General features: G+C 41.9%; 2 protein-coding genes across 8 annotated transcripts in view; one reads left to right on the top strand and one right to left on the bottom strand.

Moving 5' to 3' along the window:
- The window catches only part of SEL1L3 (SEL1L family member 3), a 119121-nt gene extending 95019 nt beyond the window's left edge, over positions 1–24102 (top strand). For 3 of the 7 annotated variants that reach the window (XM_078775250.1, XM_078775246.1, XM_078775252.1), the window contains exons 20-26: positions 3285–3368; positions 5131–5221; positions 5390–5474; positions 10011–10123; positions 10240–10367; positions 16861–16942; positions 22493–23036. In XM_078775250.1, the coding sequence (XP_078631376.1) occupies positions 3285–3368; positions 5131–5221; positions 5390–5474; positions 10011–10123; positions 10240–10367; positions 16861–16942; positions 22493–22807 (898 nt within the window). In that variant the 3' untranslated portion in view covers positions 22808–23036. Of the gene's footprint in view, positions 1–3284; positions 3369–5130; positions 5222–5389; positions 5475–10010; positions 10124–10239; positions 10368–16860; positions 16943–22492; positions 23037–23071; positions 23210–23808 lie in introns of those variants that run through there. The other 4 variants (XM_078775262.1, XM_078775257.1, XM_068115853.2 and 1 more) reach the window with 3 other exon arrangements.
- Positions 21146–25188, bottom strand: part of TIMM10B (translocase of inner mitochondrial membrane 10B) — a 512565-nt gene continuing 508522 nt past the window's right edge. Inside the window, exon 4 of the mRNA XM_068115900.2 lies at positions 21146–23349. Coding sequence (XP_067972001.1) covers positions 23179–23349 — 171 coding nt within the window. The 3' untranslated portion in view covers positions 21146–23178. The remainder of the gene's footprint in view (positions 23350–25188) is intronic.

Consider the following 25188-nt stretch of genomic DNA (forward strand, 5'->3'; position numbering starts at 1 on the left):
CTAAACGAATTTATTCTTTGATGATGCTCAAGAAATTTCATCTTGATCGGATGAAGTTTTGTACTTGTCGAATTATGACGTCATAATGGAGGGACCTATGACATCATCATTAACATATTTTATTCCCCATGGAGAGTTCTTTACAATGAGCCATGTCTCAATTTTTTCTATTCAGCACTTTCGGAGATATAGAGGTGCAAAGTTTTTCCGTTTTTCCACGATTGCGGCCAAAGCACGTGACCGATGACGTCATCATTATTTTTTTTCTCCACCAGTTTATGCCGACATGGCGCTCAAGAAATTGCATCTTGATCGGATGAAGTTTTGTACTTATCGAATTATGACGTCATAATGGAGGCACCAATGACATCATCATTAACATATTTTATTCCACATAGAGAGTTCTTTACAATGAGCCATGTCTCAATTTTTTCTATTCGGCACTTTCGGAGATATAGAGGTGTAAATTTTTTCGGTTTTTCCAAGATGGCGGCCGGACCACGTGACCGATGACGCCATAAAAAAATTTCTCCACCAGTTTATGCCGTCATGTCACTCAAGCAATTGCATCTTGATTGGATGAAGTTTTGTACTTGTCAAATTATCAAATAAGACGTCATAATGGAGGCGTTAGGCCGAGAGAGTTAAAAATTGGGCACAGTCTATTCCAGGGCAAGACAAATATGTGTGTAAAGTTTAGCGATTCTACGTGCAACGGTGTCGACGTAGTGCTGCACACAGACAAACGGCCAGACAAACAACCGATCAACATACTTGCCGAAATCTTTTCCGGCAAGTATCAAACAAATGGACTCAAATGCAATACCCTCTCCTCTGGCGAGGGTAATAATGGCTCAGTATGCTTATAACAATCTTTTTCTTTACCTTATAGGTCAAATTATTCATAAATAATTTCATGTTTTATTTCCAGTGCTCTGGCATTTGTTCAGGCTATGAAAATGGCCTAATCAATTGTTATTTCACTCATTGAAACTAGAATGCAATTACCTTGCACTCGATTAGACACTCTGTTAGAGCACAACGTCTCGCCTCGTGCGCTCATTCTGAACAAAAATGCCATTGTTCACTGAACAATCTACTATTATGGTCCATATACCTGTATAATCCATGCACCCTATTGTGTTAGACACATTGCCATTATCCGTAGCTTTGTTAATTATTACGATATTTAACGACTTTTGTGCACATTATGACTAAATTAATTTCATGACTTCTGGTCTTCTGGTGCTTTTTCTGGTCTTCATCAATGATCTCTCTGACTCTCTTGAAAATACCTCTATCTCTTTGCTGATGACTCCACTATCTGCCGCTCCATTCCTCATCGCTCAGATCGGCAGTCTGCAGCCTCCTCACTCTCTGCAGACCTGGACAAAATCACAGACTGGTCAAACAAGTGGAACATGTCTTTCAATCCTGACAAATCTCACACTCTTACGATGTCTCTCCGAAAGGACCGACTGGACAACCCTCCCATCTACTTTCTAAATAATCCTCTCCAAGAAGTTCTGTCACTCAAGCTTTTCGGTCTCACTATCTGCCATGATCTTTCCTGGGAAAACCACATTTCCAAGCTGGCCTCCAAAGCCAGTCGCCGACTGGGCATCCTCCGTCGTGCGAAGTCCTTCCTTGGCACACCTGAGCTCCTCACCACATACAAGGCTTTCGTCCGCAGCTCAATGAAATACTGTTCCCCCCTCTGGGCCGGTGCTCCTGCCTCACACCTAGCTCGGCTTCACGCTGTTGAAACCAAAGCTTTCAGAATCATTGGAATCTCCTGCGATGAAGCTAACTCTGAGGGCCTTTCACTCACTCACCGCAAGCAGGTTGGTGGTCTTTCTATCTTCTACCGGCTCCTCTCCGGCCTTGCTCCCCCAGCTCTCTCTGTGCTCTGTCCCCCATATATTCGTACAGGTCGCACAAGATCTGCCAGCAACCCTTTTATGGTTAAACTGCCAAAATCTAGGCTCTCTGCTCACCTTCACTCTTTTATTCCCCCTTTTTCCCACCTCTGGAACAAACTCCCCCACTCCCTTCAATCCCACTCCTCCCTCCAGGTCTTTAAAACAGCTGCGCCAAACCCCCATCCAAAACCTTGATCTTTTCTACCCCCGCTAATTCACCTAAGATACACTTTTTCGAAATTCCAACTTCTTTACTGGAAGTCCTTGCAGTGTCCATATGTTTTATACCTCTCCCACCTCCCCCCAAGCCCTCTCCCTCCCACAGTTCTCTCGATGTCCCTGCTCTCAAATGTTGTGATTGTGTCCTTCGCCCTCTCTCCCCATCTTGTCTACCACTCCCCTTATTTTGTGTTTTATGTGTTGGTTTGTGTCGGTTTGACTTTTTGTGTGATTAATGTTAGCTCTCTCACGAGCTAAGATCTTGTATACAAAAAAAAAAAAAAAAAATTGCATCAATGTAGGTGGATATGAAAAAACATGCAAAATATATTCCCCATGGCAAGTCGATCATATGTATGAAATTTCGCATCGTTATGTTAAGCGGTTCTGCTTAAGATGTTTTTTACGTTTTTATTTTCAATACAATATGGCTGACAGACCACACGACTGATGATGTCATAAATTTAATTCTTCACACATTGAGTTGTGGATCAGATATATTGAGTTTCAGATTTGTTTGGATAAGGATTTTGATTCAAACCAATTATGGCTGGAATACCACTTCACCAATGATGTCATAGTTATCACCTTTTATACCCAATGGTATAAAATCCATTATCCATTATCCTTAATGACATATGCCAAGTTTCAGATTTTTTTTCATTGAGCGGTTTCAGAGAAGATGTCCAAATTTTTTCCTTTAATCCAACATGGCTGCCGTACCATGTGACCTATAACATCAGAATTATCAATGCAATATTCTCCATGGGGATTCCCTCCAATGTTTCAAGTTTTTCATCAATCAGACAAGCTGTTGCAGAGAAAAAAAATTAAGTGAAAAAATATACAAGTGGACACACCCAGGCAGACAAAGGTGTTTCAATAATCTCGCAACCCCTTTGGGCAAGAATAATAAATAAATAAATAAGTCGACTAATAAATGAAGTCAATGACGATAGTTACTCTGTAGGTGAATAATCTACAGCAGTCTTTAACGATGGTAACTAACCCCCGCTCTAGCAGGGAAAATGGCCTTAAAATGCCTGTTGTGTTGTTGTGTAGTCTTTAACGATGGTAAAAGGCTTTTGACTGCTTTCTTACTCTGGCATGATGTTCTTCTCCCTGACGTTTATTCTCCTCTAGATGGGCCCGCTGGGTGTGTGAGCAGAACGGTTATCTGGGAAAGGTGCTGCAGTTGGCACTGCAGACTTATCTTAATCAGAAATGGTAATGAATGCTTCCCATCCCTTTTGTCTTCCCATTCCCTTAATCCTCTTTCTCGTTTGAAAATCATTCTGTAATTTCACAGAGGAGGCTGGATGTCCTGACTTGCAATTAGTGTCTGAATTTGTTACCATTTCTTGAGGCGCGTGCGATTTGCACTTCTGGAAGAGGAAGAGCCTTCCGGAAGACTCTTCCAGTCGTTCGATTTGGACTCTTCTCTTCTCGGAAGCTCTTCTGCCTCTTCCCGTCATCCAGCAGAAGAGGCGCGGGCTCTTCGAAAACAAAATGGCCTCGCCTAATTTCAGTCACGGAGAAATGCTGCTGGTTATATTTACGCAGCAAAACTTGCAAGTGAAAACACAATCTGGATATTTGCATCAACTTGTGATGTAGTGTCATTTTTGTCTAATTCTTCCATCATGAGCGTGAGTAATACATGTTTGGCCGCCATCTTGCTTCTCTTCTGCCTGTTCGGCGCAAAGCAATCTTCCGGAAGAGGCTTCTGTCTTCGGAAGAGACCAAATCGCATGCGCCTTTGGAGTACAGCGTCTCCTTCAACTTTAAGAATAAGAAACACTGTGCATAACCATGTAAACAGTCTACATGTTGTTACGTGCTCCTCCCCAACCCCCAGTCACGGTGTACCCCCAAGCCCCGAGAGGAGTCACGGCAGAAAAATGTGTTATTCTGTGTCAAAGATCAATGGTGAAACCACACCAATTGTTACCAACAAACAAATATTGTATGAAGGTCACACAAGAATAACAACACAAAAACAATAGCAATCAATTGTACAACAAATAGTATATCATTCCTATGATGGTACCATCAGGTTCGTACAATATAACTCACTGTGCTCCAAGTGAGCGAAAAGAAGAAGATTCCCAATGTCTCTATTCCCGGCTTCAAGCCAAAGTTGATTCCGGCTTCAAGCCACAGTCGATCCGCTCCAGCGATCATCCGTACGATGTCGTATCGAGACCAGAATCCTGTTGGGTTGACAGTCAGTCACGCGGCCAAAGCTGCGCAAAGGCGCCCTCAAGGCGACTGGGAAATCCAAAGGCGTCCTCCAGGCGACTGGGAAATCACACCCTCGGGTATGGACGTTTCACGGCTCACAGTCGGCGAACCGCAAATTAACCTTCAAAATCCACGTTACACACACCCACACCAGATAAACGTCTGAATGCGGTGAAAACGGCTGAAGCGAAGCAAAGAAACCTTGCGCGACGCGCAAAGCGCGCGAGTCAAAATGGCCGACCGCCAGTACTCGAGACGTAACGGCCTGATGATGATTCTCTTCGGAATCGACCGCAAAACCTGACACGCAGGTTTATCTGTCACAGCGATAACAACTCTGTCGCAGGAATCCCTTTCCCCGGGAAACCAAAAGTTCATTCGTGACTCTCGTTCGTCAACGTTCGCTCCAAACCTCCAAGTAGCTCGGCTCCTTCTTGTCCGACTCACTCGCTCCGCCTTCTTTTTTCCTCTTTGTCTTCTTCGTCGTCCGGTTCCGGTTTCATTTAAAACATTTACTTTTTGAAAATAGCAATATCTATTTCCCTTAAACGACAACAATAATAGTCAATGGAATCAAAAATGTTTACAGTGGATGAAAACCACAACGGAAATAACGAATCCGTAACAATGTGCTGGTGTGCACGTTGAGGTATCTGGATGAGACCTCAACATTTTCATTGGTTCATCATGTTGGTAACCATTTTGAGAGCAGCTCTGAGCTCATTTGGTTTGTGTGCCCGGACAGGCCCAATGCCTTGTTGTACTACCTCGTCGCAGCAGAAGCTGGATTTGAACCCGCGCAATTTAACCTGGCACACATCTGCCGGGAGTACCCGGTATGTGATTTGCAAACCGCTTGACTGCCAGCAACTATTATCTTTCTCTCTTTATAATCCACATTTCCGATCATAGTTGGATCACTCAAGAGCTCATTATGACAGAATATGGCAGAAAATCAGTTTGATCAGACTTTGCCATTTTTTTTTCTTCTTTGTGTATGGCAGATCGAGACGGGCTCCATCATGGCCGTGCCGTGTGAGTGGCGATATTACAACCACTTGGTGCAGCAAGGAACGACTGACCCCAATGGTAAGTGATGACCTCTTAACCTTCTAAGATGGCTTATCTCCATATAACAGTCCTGATCCATTGTTTTCTGGATTAAGGTGAGTGTAAGAGGAGTTGAAAGACAACAAAACAAGGAACTGTATATGTGAATACATTAAAAGACGATACACTGAACTGTGGTGTCCTGGCGGAGATAGTTTAGCCCTTAATCGTTTGACTTTGACCTATTTCCTCCATCAATGTTGCTCATCTGCTCGCCCACATCCCCTCCTCCTCCCATTCCTATCCATTATCCTTTTCCTGTTTCCCAACCACATAATCTCCTCATCCTTTCAAAACTCTTAACTTCTGCGCATTCTCATACGATATTCATCTCCATGCCACTGAGAGTCATCTCAAAAGTTCTGTTAACCTGATTGTCACATATCAAGTAGAAGGTAAAGGTGATCCCATAATTAAATAATTTCTCAATATTTACTGATATTTCTGGGAAATAAGATTCTCATGCTATTTATTTGTTTAGTTTTTCTTCAGGACTCAAAATTCAGGCCAACCCCACACATGGCTTACCTACTTCCTCTATTGTCATAGCCAAGGCCTCCTCGACGGGATCTTCCTATTTCCTCTCACTAGCTGTCAAGGTAGTATTTTGGCCTGCATCCTATTCCTAATCTTCTGACTCTGACACCTTCTGATCTTTCTGAGTCTCAGGAAAATCCTCTTTATCTATTTGTTGGTGACTCCACTCTCTGCTGTGACATCCCTCATCCTTCAGATAGGCATGCAGACGCCTTTTCCTTCTCTGCAGACCTACTTTCTTAACAACCCTCATCAAAAAGGCATCACATTGTCACTGGGGATCTGTTACAAAGAAATGAGATTGTAAAATTGGTGCTACACGTCCTCAAAGATGAGTTAACATGTACTTAAGGTCAATAATCCCGAAGCTACAGAAGCTTCCAGAATATACATTTACTTCCATAAGCAGAATGTTCAAAAGGACCATCAATAAAACCTACCTCTCCATCCCTGGAAGAACTTCGGTACCTTGAATTGTTTGGCCTTATCATCAGCCATGACCTCTCCTGGGCAGACCATTTTTCCAACGTGGCCGCCAAAGCCGTGGTGGGGATTTTGCACCAGGCAAAGTCCTTCCTTGCAGGTTCTGTATAATTTATCATTGGCATACAAAGCATTTGTGGACCAACACACCTGCATCTCACCTTGTATTCCTGGAAGCCGTGAAGGCCCACACTCTCAATAGCATTGGCATCACCAATCAAGGGGTTCCATGTTCCACAGGGCCTACTATATGCTCACTAAGGACTGGATGGTGGTCTTTCACTCTTCTACCATCTCTTATTTGGTTTTGCTCACCCTGTTATTTCAACTCTCCGCACCTCCAAGCTCACTGGGGCAAATGCGTTCGTCCAGTCTAGTTCGTCAACCATTCTTCATCGAGGCTTCCTTCCCATCTGCATTCCTTTGTCCCTCTCTTCCTGCCTTTTGAATCATCTCCCTGTATCCGTCCAACCACATTCCTCTCTCTCCACGACTGCTCACCATCATCTCACATTTCAATTCATGATCTCTTTTATTTATGCTAATATCCAGCCACCCCTCACCGTTTCTTCCACGTCATGTTTGTATGTCCATCAAATGTTTGCTTTTACTTTCTGTTCATTTATGTTGGTTTAAATCATACCTCGTATGTAGTTTTTGCTCTTTTGTTGGCCTCAACCTTCTAAGATGCTTTTTAAAAGATTGTTACTTGCATTTCAATGAACCACCTCGTAGATACTCGCCATAACCATGCCACCAGCAGACTGAATGTGTGATTTAAGTTTTGCATAATAAGTGGAGGGTGCATCTTTGATTAGTTGACCAGACTCGGTGATGCAATGGTTCGCGCATCTTCTCCAAGTCTGGGAGGTCGTAGGTTCAAACCCCGGCCGAGTCGTACCAAAGACTTTTAAAATGTTACGTGCCGATTCCTTACTTGACGTTCAACATTTAAAAGAATAGAGCACGGACAATCTCCATAGGTTGGTATCCATGCGGAGGAGGAAATACCTCCTTCGGAAATGCCCCACTGAGTGCAGTGAGAAAGGCGGAGCCATTGTTGTGACGTCACTGGTACCCAGAGTGCCCTGGGAAGCGACGGCACTTCCCCCAATAGTCAGGTTCACTATGTTAACAAATAGAATTTCTTTCAAAATTTTGGGATTAGCAAACCTGTACATTTTTGGAATCTTCAGAGCATGGAGAATCTGAAAATCAATGTTGGCATTTGCACAGACAACTGCATGGCCGCCATTTTGGATTTTCAAAATGGCCGCCATAAAATACATATTTTGCGCGATCTCGGCTTCTAGTCAACCTAGAGACTTAATTAAATATGCGAATCCTATGTTTTCTGGGTCAAGGAATCCAATAAAGGCCTCAAAATAGTGCTCAGGATTATAGAAAAGCAACAAACAAAGCTAATTGAAAACCATTGTCTTTATATTTGTGATATAACTGTATTACATAATACATGATATTGCAAGCCCTTTGAAGTTATAGGTTGTTATAGGAAGTTATAGGTAGTATCAGATTGAACTATAAGTCCTATACACAGGATCTACGAGGTCTATACCGTTCAGGAATATGCTTTTACAGATCTTCATCACTGTCCTGAGTGTCATTTTCACAAAGGTGTCTACGCAAATGTAAACATTAATTTTTGGATTCCTCATGCTCTGAATATTCCAAAAATGTATAGTTTTGCTAATCTCCAAAATTTTGAACGAAAAAAACATAGTGAACCTGACTACAAGCTCAGTGGCTGTATTTGTCTCGTCTAACGATCCTGTGTTGTATCTCGTGTATTCGTCTGTATATCCAAGTGTGGGTGTGGCAGCTACTAAGGCTACGAGCCTTAAATCCTGTATAAAAATAAAAAGAGAAGAAAATTCATCCTTAGGTGGGGGGAGGGGATCTTTGGGAAGGGGGGCTTCGGGGAAGGCATTAGTGTAGCCATACATCCCATCGAATAGCAAGGGGAAACTTAGAGAAAACAACTTGTGCATCGTCACCTTGAAATGAAGTCGACACAAAGGAGGCTGAAAGCTGTGGAATTGTGTAACTCAAATCAACCCTGGAAGACTTGTGTCCGAAGGTGGTGAATAATTTCATCCTTCGCTTGAAGGAAATGCATGATTGTCAGATTTGGTGGTCAAATCGAAATGGATTATAAATAAAACGCCAAAGAATACATATTGTAGATAAGCAGAAATAGATCGAGTTTAAATGTCAACAAGTCAGGAGACGACGATGGTTCACGAGCGAGCGGTATTCAATGACAAAGGACGGACTATAACCGAAACAGGCCGGACAGGTGTCATGTCAAAACGAAGGTTACTGACCTTGAAATGAGATAGAAAATAATGCATAATCAGTTATGAGGTTAGTTAGCTACACAATGTCGAAGATTCGGTGAAAAAAAAAATGAAAAAAAAATATATATATATATCGAGCTCCGTGGGGCTAGACACGTGACATTGGCCTAACCAAATATCGAAACCCCTGTCAGATTCCACCAAACCCCTCGGAGAAGATGTAGCTTGAACTCGATTACCCCCTAAAAAGACATCTTTTTCGGGCGTGGCTCCGCCCACAATTGGCGCAATACGCCCACTCTAGGCAGGACACAACTAGATCATGATATCAACCTCCCACCCAAGTTTCATCAAGATCAGATGATATCGGGATATCGGGATCGGATGATGTCTGCTGCGGACAGACAGACGCACACACATGACGAATATAGTGGTCACTTGATAACTCGTGAACCAATTACATGGGTACCAGGATGTATTGGAGATAGACGGGCATGGGATATCGGCAGCTTGTGTGCAGATGGGTGATGGTATCTGGTGTTGGTATAGCGGCACATGATTGGCCGAATGGCCTCCTCCTGTGTCAAAGTTATTTGTTGTTATTGCTGGTTTGATTACATTTTTTCTTTAAACACAACTTTTCAATCACAGTTGCAAATGTCATCATTTTGTGGGCCATGCTGGAGTTTCCAGCCAGTGTCACACATTTTCCATTGCTGGAAGTTTGGAAGGTGAGGGACGAGGTTAACAAGGGTAGAAAAGATCATTATATTGATAGAAAGGGTAGAAAAGAAGATCATGGGTTTGGATGGGGGATGATCTGAGACGGTGGTGAACAGCTGTCATGAATTATAAATGGTCCATAAATTCTGAATTTCTGCTCCAAGTTACTTACCTCCATTTTTTTGGTAAGACTATTTCCTTTACCTTTGGAATTGACTGGTATATCAAAGTAGGGATTTGTGTGGATAGTTGGGAGAAAAAACCCCATACCTTTCTTTTCATTATGCCCTCTGACATTATTGACACATTCTTCTTCTTCTTTTGTGGCCCGAAAGAACTCTGTCCCTTTATGAGTGCATCTCTGCCTTCCTCCACCCAATCTGCTCATCCTTTTATATAATTTTCCTCCTGCGCTATAATTATGTACCTCATTCCATCCATTCTGCCACGACAGTGATGTTAAGGCTTGGTGATGGCTTTTACTATGGAGATACAAGCGTAGGCCACATCGTGTACAGCGAAGCAGCTCGGATGTACGCAGCCGCTGCTTATACTGGCAACCCACAGGTAGCAGCAGCACATTTAATGATTGTCATAAATAGATTCCATTTCCTACGACAAAACTGTGGTTTACAAACTGTGATGTTGTGTGTACAATGTACATGATGTGGTGCCACGGTTAGGGTTGGTACAACTTGGCTTGGCTTGTCGAGACTGGAGTCAAGGTGCCACAGAGCATATGGGATGAGCTTCACATCAGCATGACACATCGACGGGACCTCTCTTCACTCACCTGTCACCTATACAGCAGGTATGTAGTGCTTTGCAGTGGACTGACAAAACTCACCATTACCTAAAGGCAGAGAAATGGCTTATTGTACAATTTGCTGAGATATCCCCGTCCAACCCGCCCTTCTGATTCCAGCTAGATTAAATCTTGTTTCTTTAAAACATTTTAGGGAATAGTAGTAGTTGTTGTATAGCCCCGGACAGTTCTCTCGAACAAGCCCATGGCACGGATCTAGGATAGTGTACCCCCGGCTTCATGAAGTCAGGGCCACAACAGAGTTGGAGAGAGAGAGAAGAAAGAGAGTGAGAGAAAGAGAAAAAGAGAGAAAGAGAGAGAAAGAGAAAGAGAAAGAGAGGAGGAGAGACGAGAGAGGAGAGAGAGAGAAAGGGAGAGAGAGGAGAAAGAGAGAGAGAGAGAGAGGGAGAAGGAGAAAGAGGAGAAAGAAAGAAAGAGAAAGAAAGAAAGACAAAAGGCTGGTCCATGGGAACCGATCGACACTGACCGTGACCGCGCTTCTCTGACGAATCCAGGCAGCAGGGAAGAATGGGGAAGATTTGGCCCCCGACTTGCACTGGGGTGTACAACTACCACGCAGAGGCGTCCCCGATCGTTGGAGGGTATAGTAGTTGGGATGATAGGTGGCAGTTGTCAGTGTGCTCATTTTTGCACTACCTGGTCCTGGATTATAATCTTGCAGGAATGCAATGTGACAATAAGTGATCGTTCTGGTGTTAGACATGGTGTGACATCATGAAGCAGGCCATCTTTTGGAGATATTAAATCGGCTGCCCCATTTGTCACCACATCAAACATCCCACATTATAAGTCGTTGAGACTTGAAATGTCAGCAATAGAGCGGTTTGTGGGTACGAGCTGCGGTCACTTGAACTCACAGACACCAATAGGCTCCGGGCCAGGTATGGTCCATCTGCACCCCCCCCCCCCACAACTCTCCGACCCTGGGTTTTTCTGAACCATTGGGGTGTCCTGGGGTGGAAATCAACTGGTAACAGTAAATAAACTTGGACTCACTACCCATTTGGTACCTATATTGGATGGTACCCTCAAAACAGCATATTTTTAAATCCGCGTTGCGCCATATTCGACACACGTGTTCTTTTGGTATTTGTGCCTGCTAATATTAACTCAGAATAAAAAGTTATATACCAAAAGAAAGCTGTTCATCTACTGATCATCATAGAATATTGACACATTACTTATAATGGTACCTTAATGGTCATAACTAGTGCTGAATAGCAGTACCCCACTTTAACGTAACATAATTCGGTATCGACCGTACTATTTCATCTTACACACATAATATGAACACATTACACCTGATATGCTTACATATATATTTTATTGGCTTTCTCCTGTATATCAGCTTTAATTTGATACCAGATACATCCCCATAGCTTCAATTCTCTTTTTTATACAGCGTGTCAAAGATACTACCTGTTTCGCGGGAACCATGAATCATATAATCTCGGTAACAGTCTTTGTCTATATTCAAAAGAACTGCCTATTACACTTACTAGGGCATGCCCGTACTATATATATATATCTAAAAGTATATCCCCCCCCTCTATTTACATGCAATGGTTTGGTCCAAAGCGAACGGCTTGCGAGTACGGTGACAATCCCCCCCCTCTATTTACATGAAATGGTTTGGTCCAAAGCGAACGGCTTGCGAGTACGGTGACAATCCCCCCCCTCTATTTACATGAAATGGTTTGGTCCAAAGCGAACGGCTTGCGAGTACGGTGACAATCCCCCCCCTCTATTTACATGAAATGGTTTGGTCCAAAGCTAACGGCTTGGCGCTTGCGGAGTTTGGTAAAGAAATCGCCATCGCGTGCACAAATGCGCAGGAAAGCGAATGAATCGCAAATTAGTTTTAATTAGTTTTAAAACATAGTTTAACGCCCGAGCGAGTTTAACGCAATCGCAAATCGCATCGCAAAGCGAAAGAATCGCAAATTAGTTTTAATTAGTTTTAAAACATAGTTTAACGCCAACATAGCGCCAACATAGTTTGCCGACGGGAAATAAATGAATACGCTCTCAAATGTGCCATCCGAGGCAGAGTCTGTTCGCCACGTTCGGCACACGTGATAGCTCGCTGCTCTCTGATTGGTTGAATCATTTTTTGGACATAGCTCGGTAACTACTTCTGCGATTAATTTAAAACCTTGAAAAGGCACATCCTCGGGTCCCCAGCAATATACCTGGCAAGTTTCAAGTATATCGGACCGGTAGTTGTCGAGAAACAGCGGTCACAGACAAACATACAAACATACAAACAAACATACACACAGAGATTAGTGGAATTATAGATAGATAAATGTCATTCATAAATCGAATATCATAATCATACTGCCATCTTATTAACATATTAAACAAGAAAAACTTGTTTATTAATCACAGTAGTTTTTAATATCATCATATTAATATTCATACACTGGGTCAAACACCTTCCACAGAACAGTAACAATGTAATGCTCGAATATTTACTGTAAAAGTAAAAATATTTCTTATTTGAAACTAAATTTTAACATCCCATTGAAAAAATTTTTAGTATCGAATATTTTGATGATAAACCAAACATTATTGCTCAACAACAGATATCATAATAATATTAACAGTCAGTTTTATCCCTACAATTACATATGTATGTCGTACACTCAGTTAACCACATTATATCATATAATACAAGTATCCACTCTCAAAAGAACACAAACAAACAATTGCATTTTGTTAATTATCAACAAAAGTCAAACACTGCATGAGTGCAGTCAAGTTGGCTTGCTTGCACGAATGGCATATGTCCATCATGATCAGTCATCGTCACTGTCACTTTCATCGGTATCACTGTACAAAACACGATCCATATCATCAGGTGTTTCATCACCTGATTCATCATCACTCTCATCGTCGTCTGACATGACCTGAGCTATATCAGCCAGCTCACGCGGAAGCATGTCTCCATCATACCAGAGAGGATCCAGGCAGCCTTTCTCCTCTTCCCAGCCATGGCCTGGACTTGCTTTGGGAATCCTTGGTCGAGGAACGTGAGCTCTCTTCCAAATTCCCACTTGGTGGTTGACCCTTCGGATGTGCTGTGTGAGGCTCCTCATACATGGTGGAATATTGGCCATGTCTACATTGCCTGAGGGTAGGTGACGATTCTCCTTGGCACATAGCTCATTTATTCTCAGGAGTCGCAGATCATCAACGTGTGATACCTTTCCTCTTCCATACATGGCACATGTGAAGCTGTCTAGTTGATTGTTCAGCTCTTCTGGCACATCCCACGTATCTCCAAGCTTGTTGAGAATAGGGATGTATTGCGGCAGACGAAGCAGCGTTTTAACAGGTTTGATTTTTCCAATCCCTCGGAAAGCGCTAGTGCTGTCACAACCGCTGTAGGCGTGAAGTGCCATAAGAGCAGTACTCTTCTCTTGGCCGAAGTCTGCTGCGAGTTTACTGACGTTTATTAGCCTCTGCTTGTTTCCTGTGCCTGTGTCAAACAGTATCTTTATGTCGTTTATCGATGCGGCGTAGTGCAGTAAGATGAAGAATACATCCGAGTCTGGGCTCTTCACTCGAACAAACTCATATTTCTGGCTCCTGGCGTAGTTTACGTATAATATCACGCGCGAGTCTGTTTCTTCTTGAGACGATTCCAGCTGAGGCAACTCTTTGGCATCAACTGCAGAGAACGCCGTTTGGTCCTAACTTGAGTTGGCCTTGCTGGACCAGATGCGGCATGATCATCACTGACTTCTTGCATCATGATCCCGTGTGCTGTATGAACAGAACCTTTTCCTGTCAGATCATTCACCAATGAGTCGAAATTGTCAAACTCCGAGTGGAAGACAGACGGCTCTCGTGGTGACCTGATGATTTGGTTGGAGAGTTGTGTCGATGACTTCATCACTGATTCGGCCAGTGCAGTCTCCAATTCAAGTGAAAATGAATAACTCTCACAGTGTCCCATTCTATTAAGAAGGGTTATGAGCTTTTCACTTCTGTATAGATGTCTCAGGGACGTGCACATGATGATGTGTTTTGGAAGCTTCCAAGAGCCTTTGGTGGCAGCGCGACAGATATCTTGGCCGATTGATTGAACTAATCGCTGGCTTCGTTGTGACCTTGCTGATGTTGTTCCAGTTATGATGTAGCATAGCAGCTTCTTGAGTGAATCTGGTATAACATCGTCCATTTGTTGGAGATCAGAAGGACTTGGTGGCCATTTCAGTTCTGGGGCATTCGAGAAATCATCCAGAATTGACAGTCGTAAATGGCTACCTGCACTCTCAAGCATATCTCTTGATCCCAATTTGAAGGCTTGTTTCACTGCTGTCTGGACGTCAATTGCAGTGCTGAATATTATGTAGGACTTTCCCAGATCACAGAATGATAGTCTCTCCCTGAAAGGCTCGTGGTTTTCAAGCTTCAGTTTTAGTTTGCTGGCTCGGTAGTCAGGATTCGCATATTTGCTGGTTTGCAGGTTAATGACATACATTTGCCTCAGGTCGGATAGTTTCATTATCTTCTTGGCCATTAACACATCCCTTTCAATGGCATCACATACCACATCGAATGCCTGTCTGTGGGCTTCTTCTAATTCTCCTTGATGGTGCTGTGCCTCTTCGTCAGTACTGCGCCATTTCTCTGGCTTTTGCATATATTTCATACGGCAAGTTTTGTGGAACTTTGCCTCAGAGGCAAAAAGATCATGGCCTCGGATCCTCATTAAGAGCGTTTCATCTTGCTTCATTTCAGCCATCTCCAGTACCGGCTTCCAGCCTTCATACTCGAACTGGCTCATCCCCTGGGTAGTCCAACTGCCATGCACTTTCACTTTTTTACGACTTTCCGAAGAACAGAAGATACAGTCTGGCTTAAATATGATCTTGTCACCAGAACTAGTACGGGCCATCCGCTGAGTTGTGGCACCAGTTGTTTCAGATGTACCTGCAGTAGGAGGGTTCAGTCTGTCTAAGTTCATCGTGAAACGCTTGTAACACTCCCAGTGGAAACCATGGTGTTCGGCCAGAGATTCAGGGACAAATCACATGTGTCCTTCATCATATGCGGAGACTGTGGGGGTTGTGCAAGGCGTCTTTCTTTGACCTCCTGCAGCTTGGCCAATTTCTTCTCAGAATTTTTGAGTCCAGATAACAAGTGCAACTCTCCATAGCTCAGTCCCTTTACATGAGTTATGCACACAATGGGTGGTTGTTCACTCTCACGTGTACGTTTCGCTCGCGCCGGATGTTCCATATTAGCGTTGTTACTTCACCTGCAAAACACATCAAAATATTGGTAAGTACCAAGCTGAATAATTATTATAAATTGCATCTTAATTATAAAAAATATCTTATATTGCATACTTAACTATGTAAAAAAAGGTGTTTAACTTAACTAATTGACTCGTTCTGTCGCTGTAAGAGACACTTAAATAACATAATTGTACAATCTGATGATCTCAATTTACGCAGGATACAAACATGGAAGGATCTGCATGCCATTTTCGTCAAAATTCCTGCAATAAACTACAGTGATACATCAATACAACAATATATTAAGTAACACATATTAACAATACATAGATTTTGTCATGTGTCCAACATATATGTACATGATATACGTGGCAGCATTTGTAAATTGACAAATGCAGCATCGCCTACAATATCACCCCATACCGGTAGTATCTTTGACACGCTGTATAAAAAAGAGAATTGAAGCTATGGGGATGTATCTGGTATCAAATTAAAGCTGATATACAGGAGAAAGCCAATAAAATATATATGTAAGCATATCAGGTGTAATGTGTTCATATTATGTGTGTAAGATGAAATAGTACGGTCGATACCGAATTATGTTACGTTAAAGTGGGGTACTGCTATTCAGCACTAGTTATGACCATTAAGGTACCATTATAAGTAATGTGTCAATATTCTATGATGATCAGTAGATGAACAGCTTTCTTTTGGTATATAACTTTTTATTCTGAGTTAATATTAGCAGGCACAAATACCAAAAGAACACGTGTGTCGAATATGGCGCAACGCGGATTTAAAAATATGCTGTTTTGAGGGTACCATCCAATATAGGTACCAAATGGGTAGTGAGTCCAAGTTTATTTACTGTTACCAGTTGATTTCCACCCCAGGACACCCCAATGGTTCAGAAAAACCCAGGGTCGGAGAGTTGTGGGGGGGGTGCAGATGGACCATACCTGGCCCGGAGCCTACAAGCTTTTAAGTACAATTCCCTGGAGTAGATGTCCAGCCATTGCAAACTACAGTGACAAGTACAACATTTCAAAATACAGACGTTCATGGATGAGTTGAATGGCAGGGCGAAGGGAAACTTGGGACATGCCAGATGAATCTTGATATTCCACATCAGTTTGTTGGGTGGAACCAGTGTATTGTTTACGTGGACAAAGAGATCACATCTGCTGGCATGATAATGGATGTTGAATTGCTGTATTCGAATGCAGATGCCGAGACCACGACAATGATGCAGCTTTCATTGCCTGCTCGCTTCAACTGCTTCGCCTCAGACTCATCACTTTGTTTCAGGTTTGCTCTCTCCTTTGTGGCTTTCCTTTCACCTTTTCGTGGAATGATTTTACATAAACTATTTTAATGGTTTTTAGGTGTCTGTATGGAAAAGGGGCACAAACGTTGGTCTCTTACAGTGGATAATTTCAACCATTTTACCTCCGCTACCGAAGATGGATAGAGGTTGTGCTTTCATCACTGTCTGTTTGTCTGTGAGCAAGATATCTCAAAACGTTGTGGATGGATTCGGACGAAATTTTGTGGACACGATGGGTGTGTGATAAGGACGAGTTGATTAGATTTTGGTGATACTCCGGATCCGGATAGTAGAATTTTAAAGCGATTCTTCATCATTGAGCGAGATGGCCAAAAACAATATATAGCACAATATCTCAAAAGGTTATGGACGGATTCAGACTTGGTGGACAAGTTAGGTGTACCGTGTGTGATAAGGACAAATTGATTTGGTTTTGTTGAAGATCCAGATCTGGATGCGAGAAATTTTAAACCGATTCTTCGCCATTGAAAGATGGGGGAAAAAACAATATGCAGTAAAACCTCGCCGTCTGTGGGGGTTACGTTCCTGTAAACCTCCGCGAATGGTGAAATCGCAAATGGAAAACAGTTTCTAACATGTAAGTCAATGAGATACATTTCAGCCCCCACAAAGTCCAAAAATCGTTAATAATTTTTTAAAATAAGAAATTTACACAGAAAATTAAGAACAATTGAGCAAAATAAGATGAAATAAGTAACGTTTGCCATCAATAAGAAGGCTTTTCTGCTTAGAGTACCTGTACAGTACTTTGATGAAGTTGTTGTTGGGTAGCCCCTGCTCAGTTCTGCTTGAACAGGCCCACTGCATGGCTAGCCGAATGATCTCCCAGGAGCGGACCCACACATCCCTCACATCGATGATGTTGTGCTGTCTTCCATAATTTGTTTTGTTGTGTGTAGAGCGGCCTGGCAGCGGGTCGCAGGTGTATCGGTGGCATCCCCAATAGGAATCCCCGTTGCAACATAACAAAAGGACATGGGGTTCTTCTTTACCAAGATCTACGTCATTTTCCTCAGAAAGATTATTTTGTTCCTTTTTTCTGTTGTATCCTCATTAAAAGTGTTTTAAAAACTTATGAAAACCGAACGGGTTTAAATGGGGAGGGGCTCGCTTTTTCCACAGATACGTGGAAATATCAGTGCGGAGGGAGAAAGTAAAGTAAAGAAACTTTAAGGAAAGTAGAGTAAAGCGCGATATCTTTACAGTTTGACTGTATAGCACGATATCTCAAAAAGTTGTGGACAGATTATGACAAAACTTGGTGGATGAGTTTGGTGTGTGACAATAACAAGTCGGTTAGATTTTAGTTCAAGTCCGAATCCAGATCTGGCCTATCAATGGGATACAAAATCTATGCCGTTCAGCCTGGCGAAGGTTTGCGCTTCTACTGAGTGCCGTTCTCGTATTCTCATGTTTTTATAATTTTGTGCCGCTAACCTAGACCACGAGTTGAAATTGGCAACTATTTTATGCCTCTACAGTCTTTATGCCTGTATAGTCGATAGGGTATCCTGCCTAGACAAACGCAGAATAGTGCATGGTAAATAGAACAATAAGGTACACCAAAAATCCCCTGTCATCACGGGTTCCCAACTCCTACCATCTTGTTTCATTTCTTATATTTGGATTTCAACAAGTTTTGCATTCAAATCTTTGGCAGCTTTACAAGAAGAGTTCAGTTGATTAAAGTTTTTTTTTTTCCAACAGTCAACATTGAATATGCTGCATTAGGGGGTGGGGGGGGGGGGGGACAAGACACCCATTTCATTTTATTCCAGCAAGGCCTATGAAGTGCCAGCTTGGGATCAGTGCCAGGTTTAGGGTGCCAGCTTGGGATCCGCGGATCCTGGGTTCGAATCCCGGTCGAGCGCTGAATTAACACCAGGGGGGTTGACTCAGCCTGTCATCCTTCAGCGGTCGGCAAATTGAGTACTAGTTCACTGGTAATTCCTTGTGTGTCGCAAGAGGCGACTAAGGACTAAGGCGACTAAGAGGGTTGGCGGCAGGAAGGGCATCCGGCCATAAAACATTGCTTCAAAAAGGGAACCACGGTGCCCAAAAAAAGGCCAACCCCTGCTCTGTGGGGAAAAATGGCCTCTAAAGGTGGTTCCAGCAAGGCCTATGAAGAAAAGGGTGCTTGCATTAGAGATGGGGAAGATGTAGGAATTCGGCATCATCAACAGCAAACAATAATCGGCATCATCAATCATTTGTGAGGTTTAGCTTGCAAATTTATTTGCAATAAATATGACATCATGAAGCTCTCAAAACATTGCTTCGGAGTAGTAGCTATAATTGACTGCCGCTAAAATGGTGAGTGTACTAATAAATGCATCCATCAGGTCAAATGGAATATTTAACGGGAAATTGAAATTTGATGGCACCATGACTTTTTTTTTTTTTCAACTTCTCAATGTTTTTCAATCTGTGCATAAATGTATTTATTCACAATACAGTACCGTGACCCACTCTGAACGTTTGAGTTTATCTGGAATACCACAAACATTTACTTTGTCTTGTACATCCCTTTAAAATTAAACCTACTCAATTGTTCATGGCTTGCAGACTAACCTGGCAATGTATGGTGACAGCGTACTCAAAAAGTCAGTTTTAAGGACATTTTGATATCACAGGTTTACCATGAGGAATTCCGTCTGCATTTTAAAAATTCATTTTCTCGTCAACTGTTGGTTCAATGGACACTAGTTTTTCACCATCCTCCGGCTGTATAAATTTTTTCAAATTAATAATTTTGACATCATACGTCACATGGTATGGATGCCATCTTGGAAAAACGTTACACCTCTACATCTCCAAAACCACTCAATGAATGAATTTATCGTTTTAAGGCCATTTTTCCCCGCGAGAGCGGGGGTTCGCCTTGCGGGCCCCTTGACAATCATTGTTTCCTGTTTGAGGCAGTTTTTTTTATGGCCGGATTCCATTCCTGACGCCAACGCTTGGTTGCCTCTCACGATGCACAGGGATACGGTGTACCTATTCTAAGTCGGGGTACACACCAGGATCATTCATACCCAGCAAGATGGTACTCAATTTGCCAACCTCAGAAGGATGACAGGCTGAGTCAACCCCCCTGGTGTTAATTCAGCGATCGACCGGGATTCAAACTCAGGATCCTAGGATCCCAAGCCTGCACCCTAACCGCTAAGCCAACACCAGACTCAAAAACCTCAATTTACCGAACAAAACCTCCCTCAAAACCTCAAAAAAAACTTCCAAAACCTCAATCAAAAAAACCGCTCAATGGAATTTTTTTTTAAAAGGTTCATTGTCAAGTACTCCCCATGGGGAATGAGATATTGAGATATGTTGATGATGTCACTTGTGCCTTCTTTATGATGTCATAAGTTGACAAGTATAAAACACCTGATCCTATCAGTATGAATTTTTTTTTCTCTGCAAGTGTTGGTCTGATGGACACATAATTTTCACCATAGGAGCACCTCATCCTGTCGAATATTTTAATGATAATTATGACACCATCGGTCACGTGGTACAGGCGCCATCTTGGAAAAACTGAAAAACGTTGCACCTCTATATCTCCAAAACTTCTCAATGGGAAAAATAGAAACAAGGCTCATTGTAAAGAACTCTGCATACGGAATAAGTGTGGTCAACGATGACATCATTGGTGCCTTAATTATGACATCATACTTCGACAGGGAGAACGCGTAGTCTGATCAGTTTGAAGTTTCTTGAGCGTGATCTACACAGCAATTTTATTGGAGAATATAAATTTATGATGTCATCCATCACGTGGCAGCCATATTGCATCAAACCAAGAAAAACCCTTCGGAAACAGAAGACTTGGCTCACACCAATTTGACTGCGCAGTCTAAGTATTCTATGAATACCAGTTTTGATATAGCAGACGTTAGGCTCGTTTTAAATGAGATATCGATGGTGCTATTTTACCGTGTTCGGTGATTGTTGAGAACTGGGTATTTGAGGATTGTGAGCGAAAACTACAGAGAAAATATACATGAGTGGGTTGCCTCACTTTCTAAGTTCATGGGTGTTCATGGTTGTTGGTGTCAAGTCAACCCTATTAATATTGAAGTTCGTGGGTAAATGATAATACAGTATTGAAACTTGTAGTGTAATAACAGACGACACATAACCTCATGGGATTGAAAACGTCAAACAATATTACGGTTTTTACTCGGAATGAAAGTTTTTAAACAACAAACTATGATAGCATTGAGGGTAAGGATCATCAGGACCCATGAAAGCAAACAGTAACTGCATCCACATAAATTATCGGGAACTTTGCTGAAATTGCACTTATTCCTGCTCAATGGTGTATTTCAATACAAGCACGCCAAGTGAAAAATTCAATCATAAGACCTACCAATAATCGTTTTCTTGTTTGAAATAAGAACTTGTTTCCCCTTTAAAAGGAGCCCGTCTTAAAAGTGCACTACATTAACCAGATATCTGCGTTCACAAAGTGATCGCCAAGCCCACGATCCGTTTTTATTAATTAGGTCACTGTAAAAAGTAGCATATGAACCAAATATCAGGTGCACCACTTCAGTGCAGGTACACTATTAAGATGCAAGAACATCTTGGAAGTCAAGTGGTCTGAGATTCCGCACCGGCAAAATTGAGCGATGACGAAAGAGTTTTTAAATGGTGAAGCTGCTTCAATATTTGGTTGTACTTCCTTCCACCGTCTGTCAAAAATGAAGAACCTTTCTAACCCACCGTGTTTAATTCTGACGGGTTCTAAAGTGTAATTATAAAGGGTAATTCTAATGTGTTATAAAGTTTGCAGCATCTGGATGTCCTGTAATGTACATGGATTGCAGACATACTGCCAAACTTCACCGCTTCCTTCGGACACTGGATTTTTTTTTTCAGCCTGCCATTTGAGCTTGACCTTTAACCTGGAGGGGTATGATGTAGATTAAGTGTAAATAAATGCACCTTTCTTTCGGCTATCTAGAGAGGGCAATGTCATTCCGATTGGACCTACCTTAAACGAGTTATGGTGAAAATGTTAAAATGGCTATACTTGGGTCTCGACCTTAAATTAGGTCAAGGGTCAAATTAAATTAGGTCAAAAAGTCAACCCAGCATACTTTTTTTTTACATTATTGATGCAAAATTTCATTCCAAAAGCCCCAGCCAGCTCTGAGATACAGCTCAGAAAATGATGCAGTTCAGAAATTTGGAGTGTTGGAAAAAACAAACAAAAGAAAACAATAATAATAGTAAAAAGAATAACAGGAAGATTTTTTTTTCTTCTTCTAAATGGTGTTTTCATACTCTTTGGAGTTTAGGAAACTGGGGTACCATTAAAATTGGGGGCACTAAATGTAGAAACAAACCCGACAACAACTATTGGCCGCAACTTAAGTTAAATGCTTTAGCTCCTGTACCATGTGGTTCTTGACTGAAAAACGTGATAGGGTTTATTTTCTGAGAAAAATTTGATTGCCCAATCAACTCACCTGCATTTTTTATTTTCCATGCCTGTGGTGCAGAAGATCAGTGTTTACCAAGCAGCTGCTACAATAACTTTATCCTTTGTGATATTCATCACCTGCCTACTGAAGAGAAGAATGGAGGGGGCTGCACACAGAGGGAGAGAGGGAGGCGGACAGCCAAATCGAGAGACGGGCGAGACACCCTCGTTAACTACCAGAGAAACCGGGCCAAGAGAAGGGAGTGAAGAGGAGAGGTCGCAGGTTGGAGAGAATATTGTGCAGGATGAAAATGAGAGCAATGGCCAGGAAGAAGACGATGACACGGAGAACCCAATAATAATGGAAGAACGACAGCTACTTGATGGGTCTTGAAAAGAGCATCAAATAGTACTAATTATCCAGCATCTTAGGCGACCAACAATGACAAACCGCAGGTTACAGGTTAGGGATGCTGAGCTAAACTGTTAACTTTCAGTAACGTCACTAATTGGAGAAGTTGGACCTGATGTACATTAGGAAGAATATTTAATTATGTACAAAGACAATCTCTGCCACAATTTCAGGAGCAATGATGTTCATAAAGAAAATTTTAACCAATAAACAGAGCAACGTGTATTTCTTCAATGTACCATACAGTTGCGTCACATCTATCAACTCAAGACCAGCATGTTACGAAAAGCAGCAGTTGAAGGTCGAACTGCCTCCACATTCAACCCCAAGCAAACTCGGGTGGTGGTTTGCCATCATGAACCAGTGTTGGCAGCATCTGTGTGACCACTTTCTTGCTTCTCCATTTTCGCTTGCATCTCAGCCACTCTTCGCTGGACCATCTCCGGCATCAGTTCCACATAACTTAGCATCACACGGTGGTTTGACTGGATCAACTTGCCTGCACAGTTGTCAATGCAAGACTCCTGCATGTCGAAGGGAATAGTAAGAAAATATCCAATCAATTCAGTTTATCATGTGGGTTATTTCACTGCATTGGGGTGTTACATTTTCCTTAAATATGTACTTTCTTTTCCTGCAAAAAAAAGAAAATCCTTGTGCAACTTTGAATTTTTATAACTTCGTATGTATATGTGATAGAAAAAACTGTAAATGGCATTGAAAGTATGATTCATCCTGTTTTGTTAATGTTGTTATTGCTGTTGGTAAATGAACAATTCCCTAGGGTTTCTTGATGTGTTGACATTTTCTGACGAGGTAACCTCTACTGACATCAGTGGTTAAAAAGTCAACCACCATAATTACTGCATTTTGGTTCTCAAACTACAATGATTAAATCTTTCACATATCACCCTGTACGCGCAAGACTTCACTCCCTGCCACTATGCTTTGAATGTGAGAGTTGTTGAATGATGTCTTCCCAGACAAGTGGATCGGCAGATGAAGACCAATTGCTTGGCCACCTCGTTCACCTGGCCTGTCCCATTGGACTACATTTTATGAGGCGATGTAAAACTGTTGTTGACTCCTCAAAGCCACATTGTTTGGATGAACTTAAGCTTCAATCATGAAATACAATTCATCCCTTAAACTACTCAGCAGAAACTGGAGAATGTTTTCAAGAAATTGGAAAATCAGATTGAAAGATGTACTGTATTACGAAAGATGGTGGTTATGTTAAAGCTTAAAAATTTGAATTGTATGGAGTAGAACTTTTATGAATTATGGTTTCATACACTATTTGTTGTTTGTTTCTATGTGTATGTCAAAAGTTATAAAAGTTCAAAGTTGCACAAGGACTTTATGGACACCCTGTACATGTAAGTTTATCTAAAGCACTTTATTCCATGTCAGAATCGATTGAACTCCAGGGTTTAGTTTCAGATAAAAAATAAAATCCTAATTTCTTTCCAACTGTGAGTAATACTTCTTGCTCAACTTAAAAAAAAATGATGAAGAGGGAAGGCTGCAACAAGCAAAGGCAAAGTAACGAGTAAAAAAAAAAGCAAAGTAGGGGGGAGTGGTTGTCAAGAAAAACAAAAATGCATTTCCAAATTGAAGTTACGGTGCATTCAGAAAGTATTCAGACCCCTTCACTTTTTTCACATTTTGTTATGTTGCAGCCTTATGCTGAAATCGTTTAAATTCATTTTTTTCCCTCATCAAGCTCCACTCAATACCCCATAATGACAAAGAGAAAACAGGATTTTAGAAACTTTTGCAAATTTATTTAAAAAAAAAAACTGAAATATCACATTGACATAAGTATTCAGACCCTTTGCTATGACACTTGAAATTTAGCTCAGGTGCCTCCCATTTCTCTTCATCATCTTCGAGATGTTTCTACACCTTGATTGGAGTCCACCTGTGGTAAATTCAATTGATTGGACATGATTTGGAAAGGCACACACCTGTCTGTATAAGGTCTCACAGCTGACATGCATATCAGAGCAAAAACCAAGCCAAGAGTTCGAAGGAACTGCCTGCAGAGCTCAGAGACGGGATTGTGTCGAGGCACACATTTGGGGAAGCCTACAAAAAAATTTCTTACAAATCTTGTACATGATTTGGAAGCGTACAGTGTCGTACAGTAAAGGGTCCTTTAGGTGCTTTTTTGCAAAACTCCAAGCAGGCTTTCCTGTGTCTTTCACTGAGGCAAGGCTTCCGTCTGGCCACTCTGCCATAAAGCCCAGATCGGTGGAGTGTTGCAGTGATGGTTGTCCTTCTGGAAGTTTCTCCCATCTCCACACAGGATCTCTGGAGCTCAGCCAGAGTGACCATCGGGTTCTTGGTCACCTCTATTA

Source organism: Myxine glutinosa, chromosome 1 (assembly GCF_964187855.1).
Source record: "Myxine glutinosa chromosome 1, kmMyxGlut1.1, whole genome shotgun sequence".
Classification (NCBI taxonomy): domain Eukaryota; kingdom Metazoa; phylum Chordata; class Myxini; order Myxiniformes; family Myxinidae; genus Myxine; species Myxine glutinosa.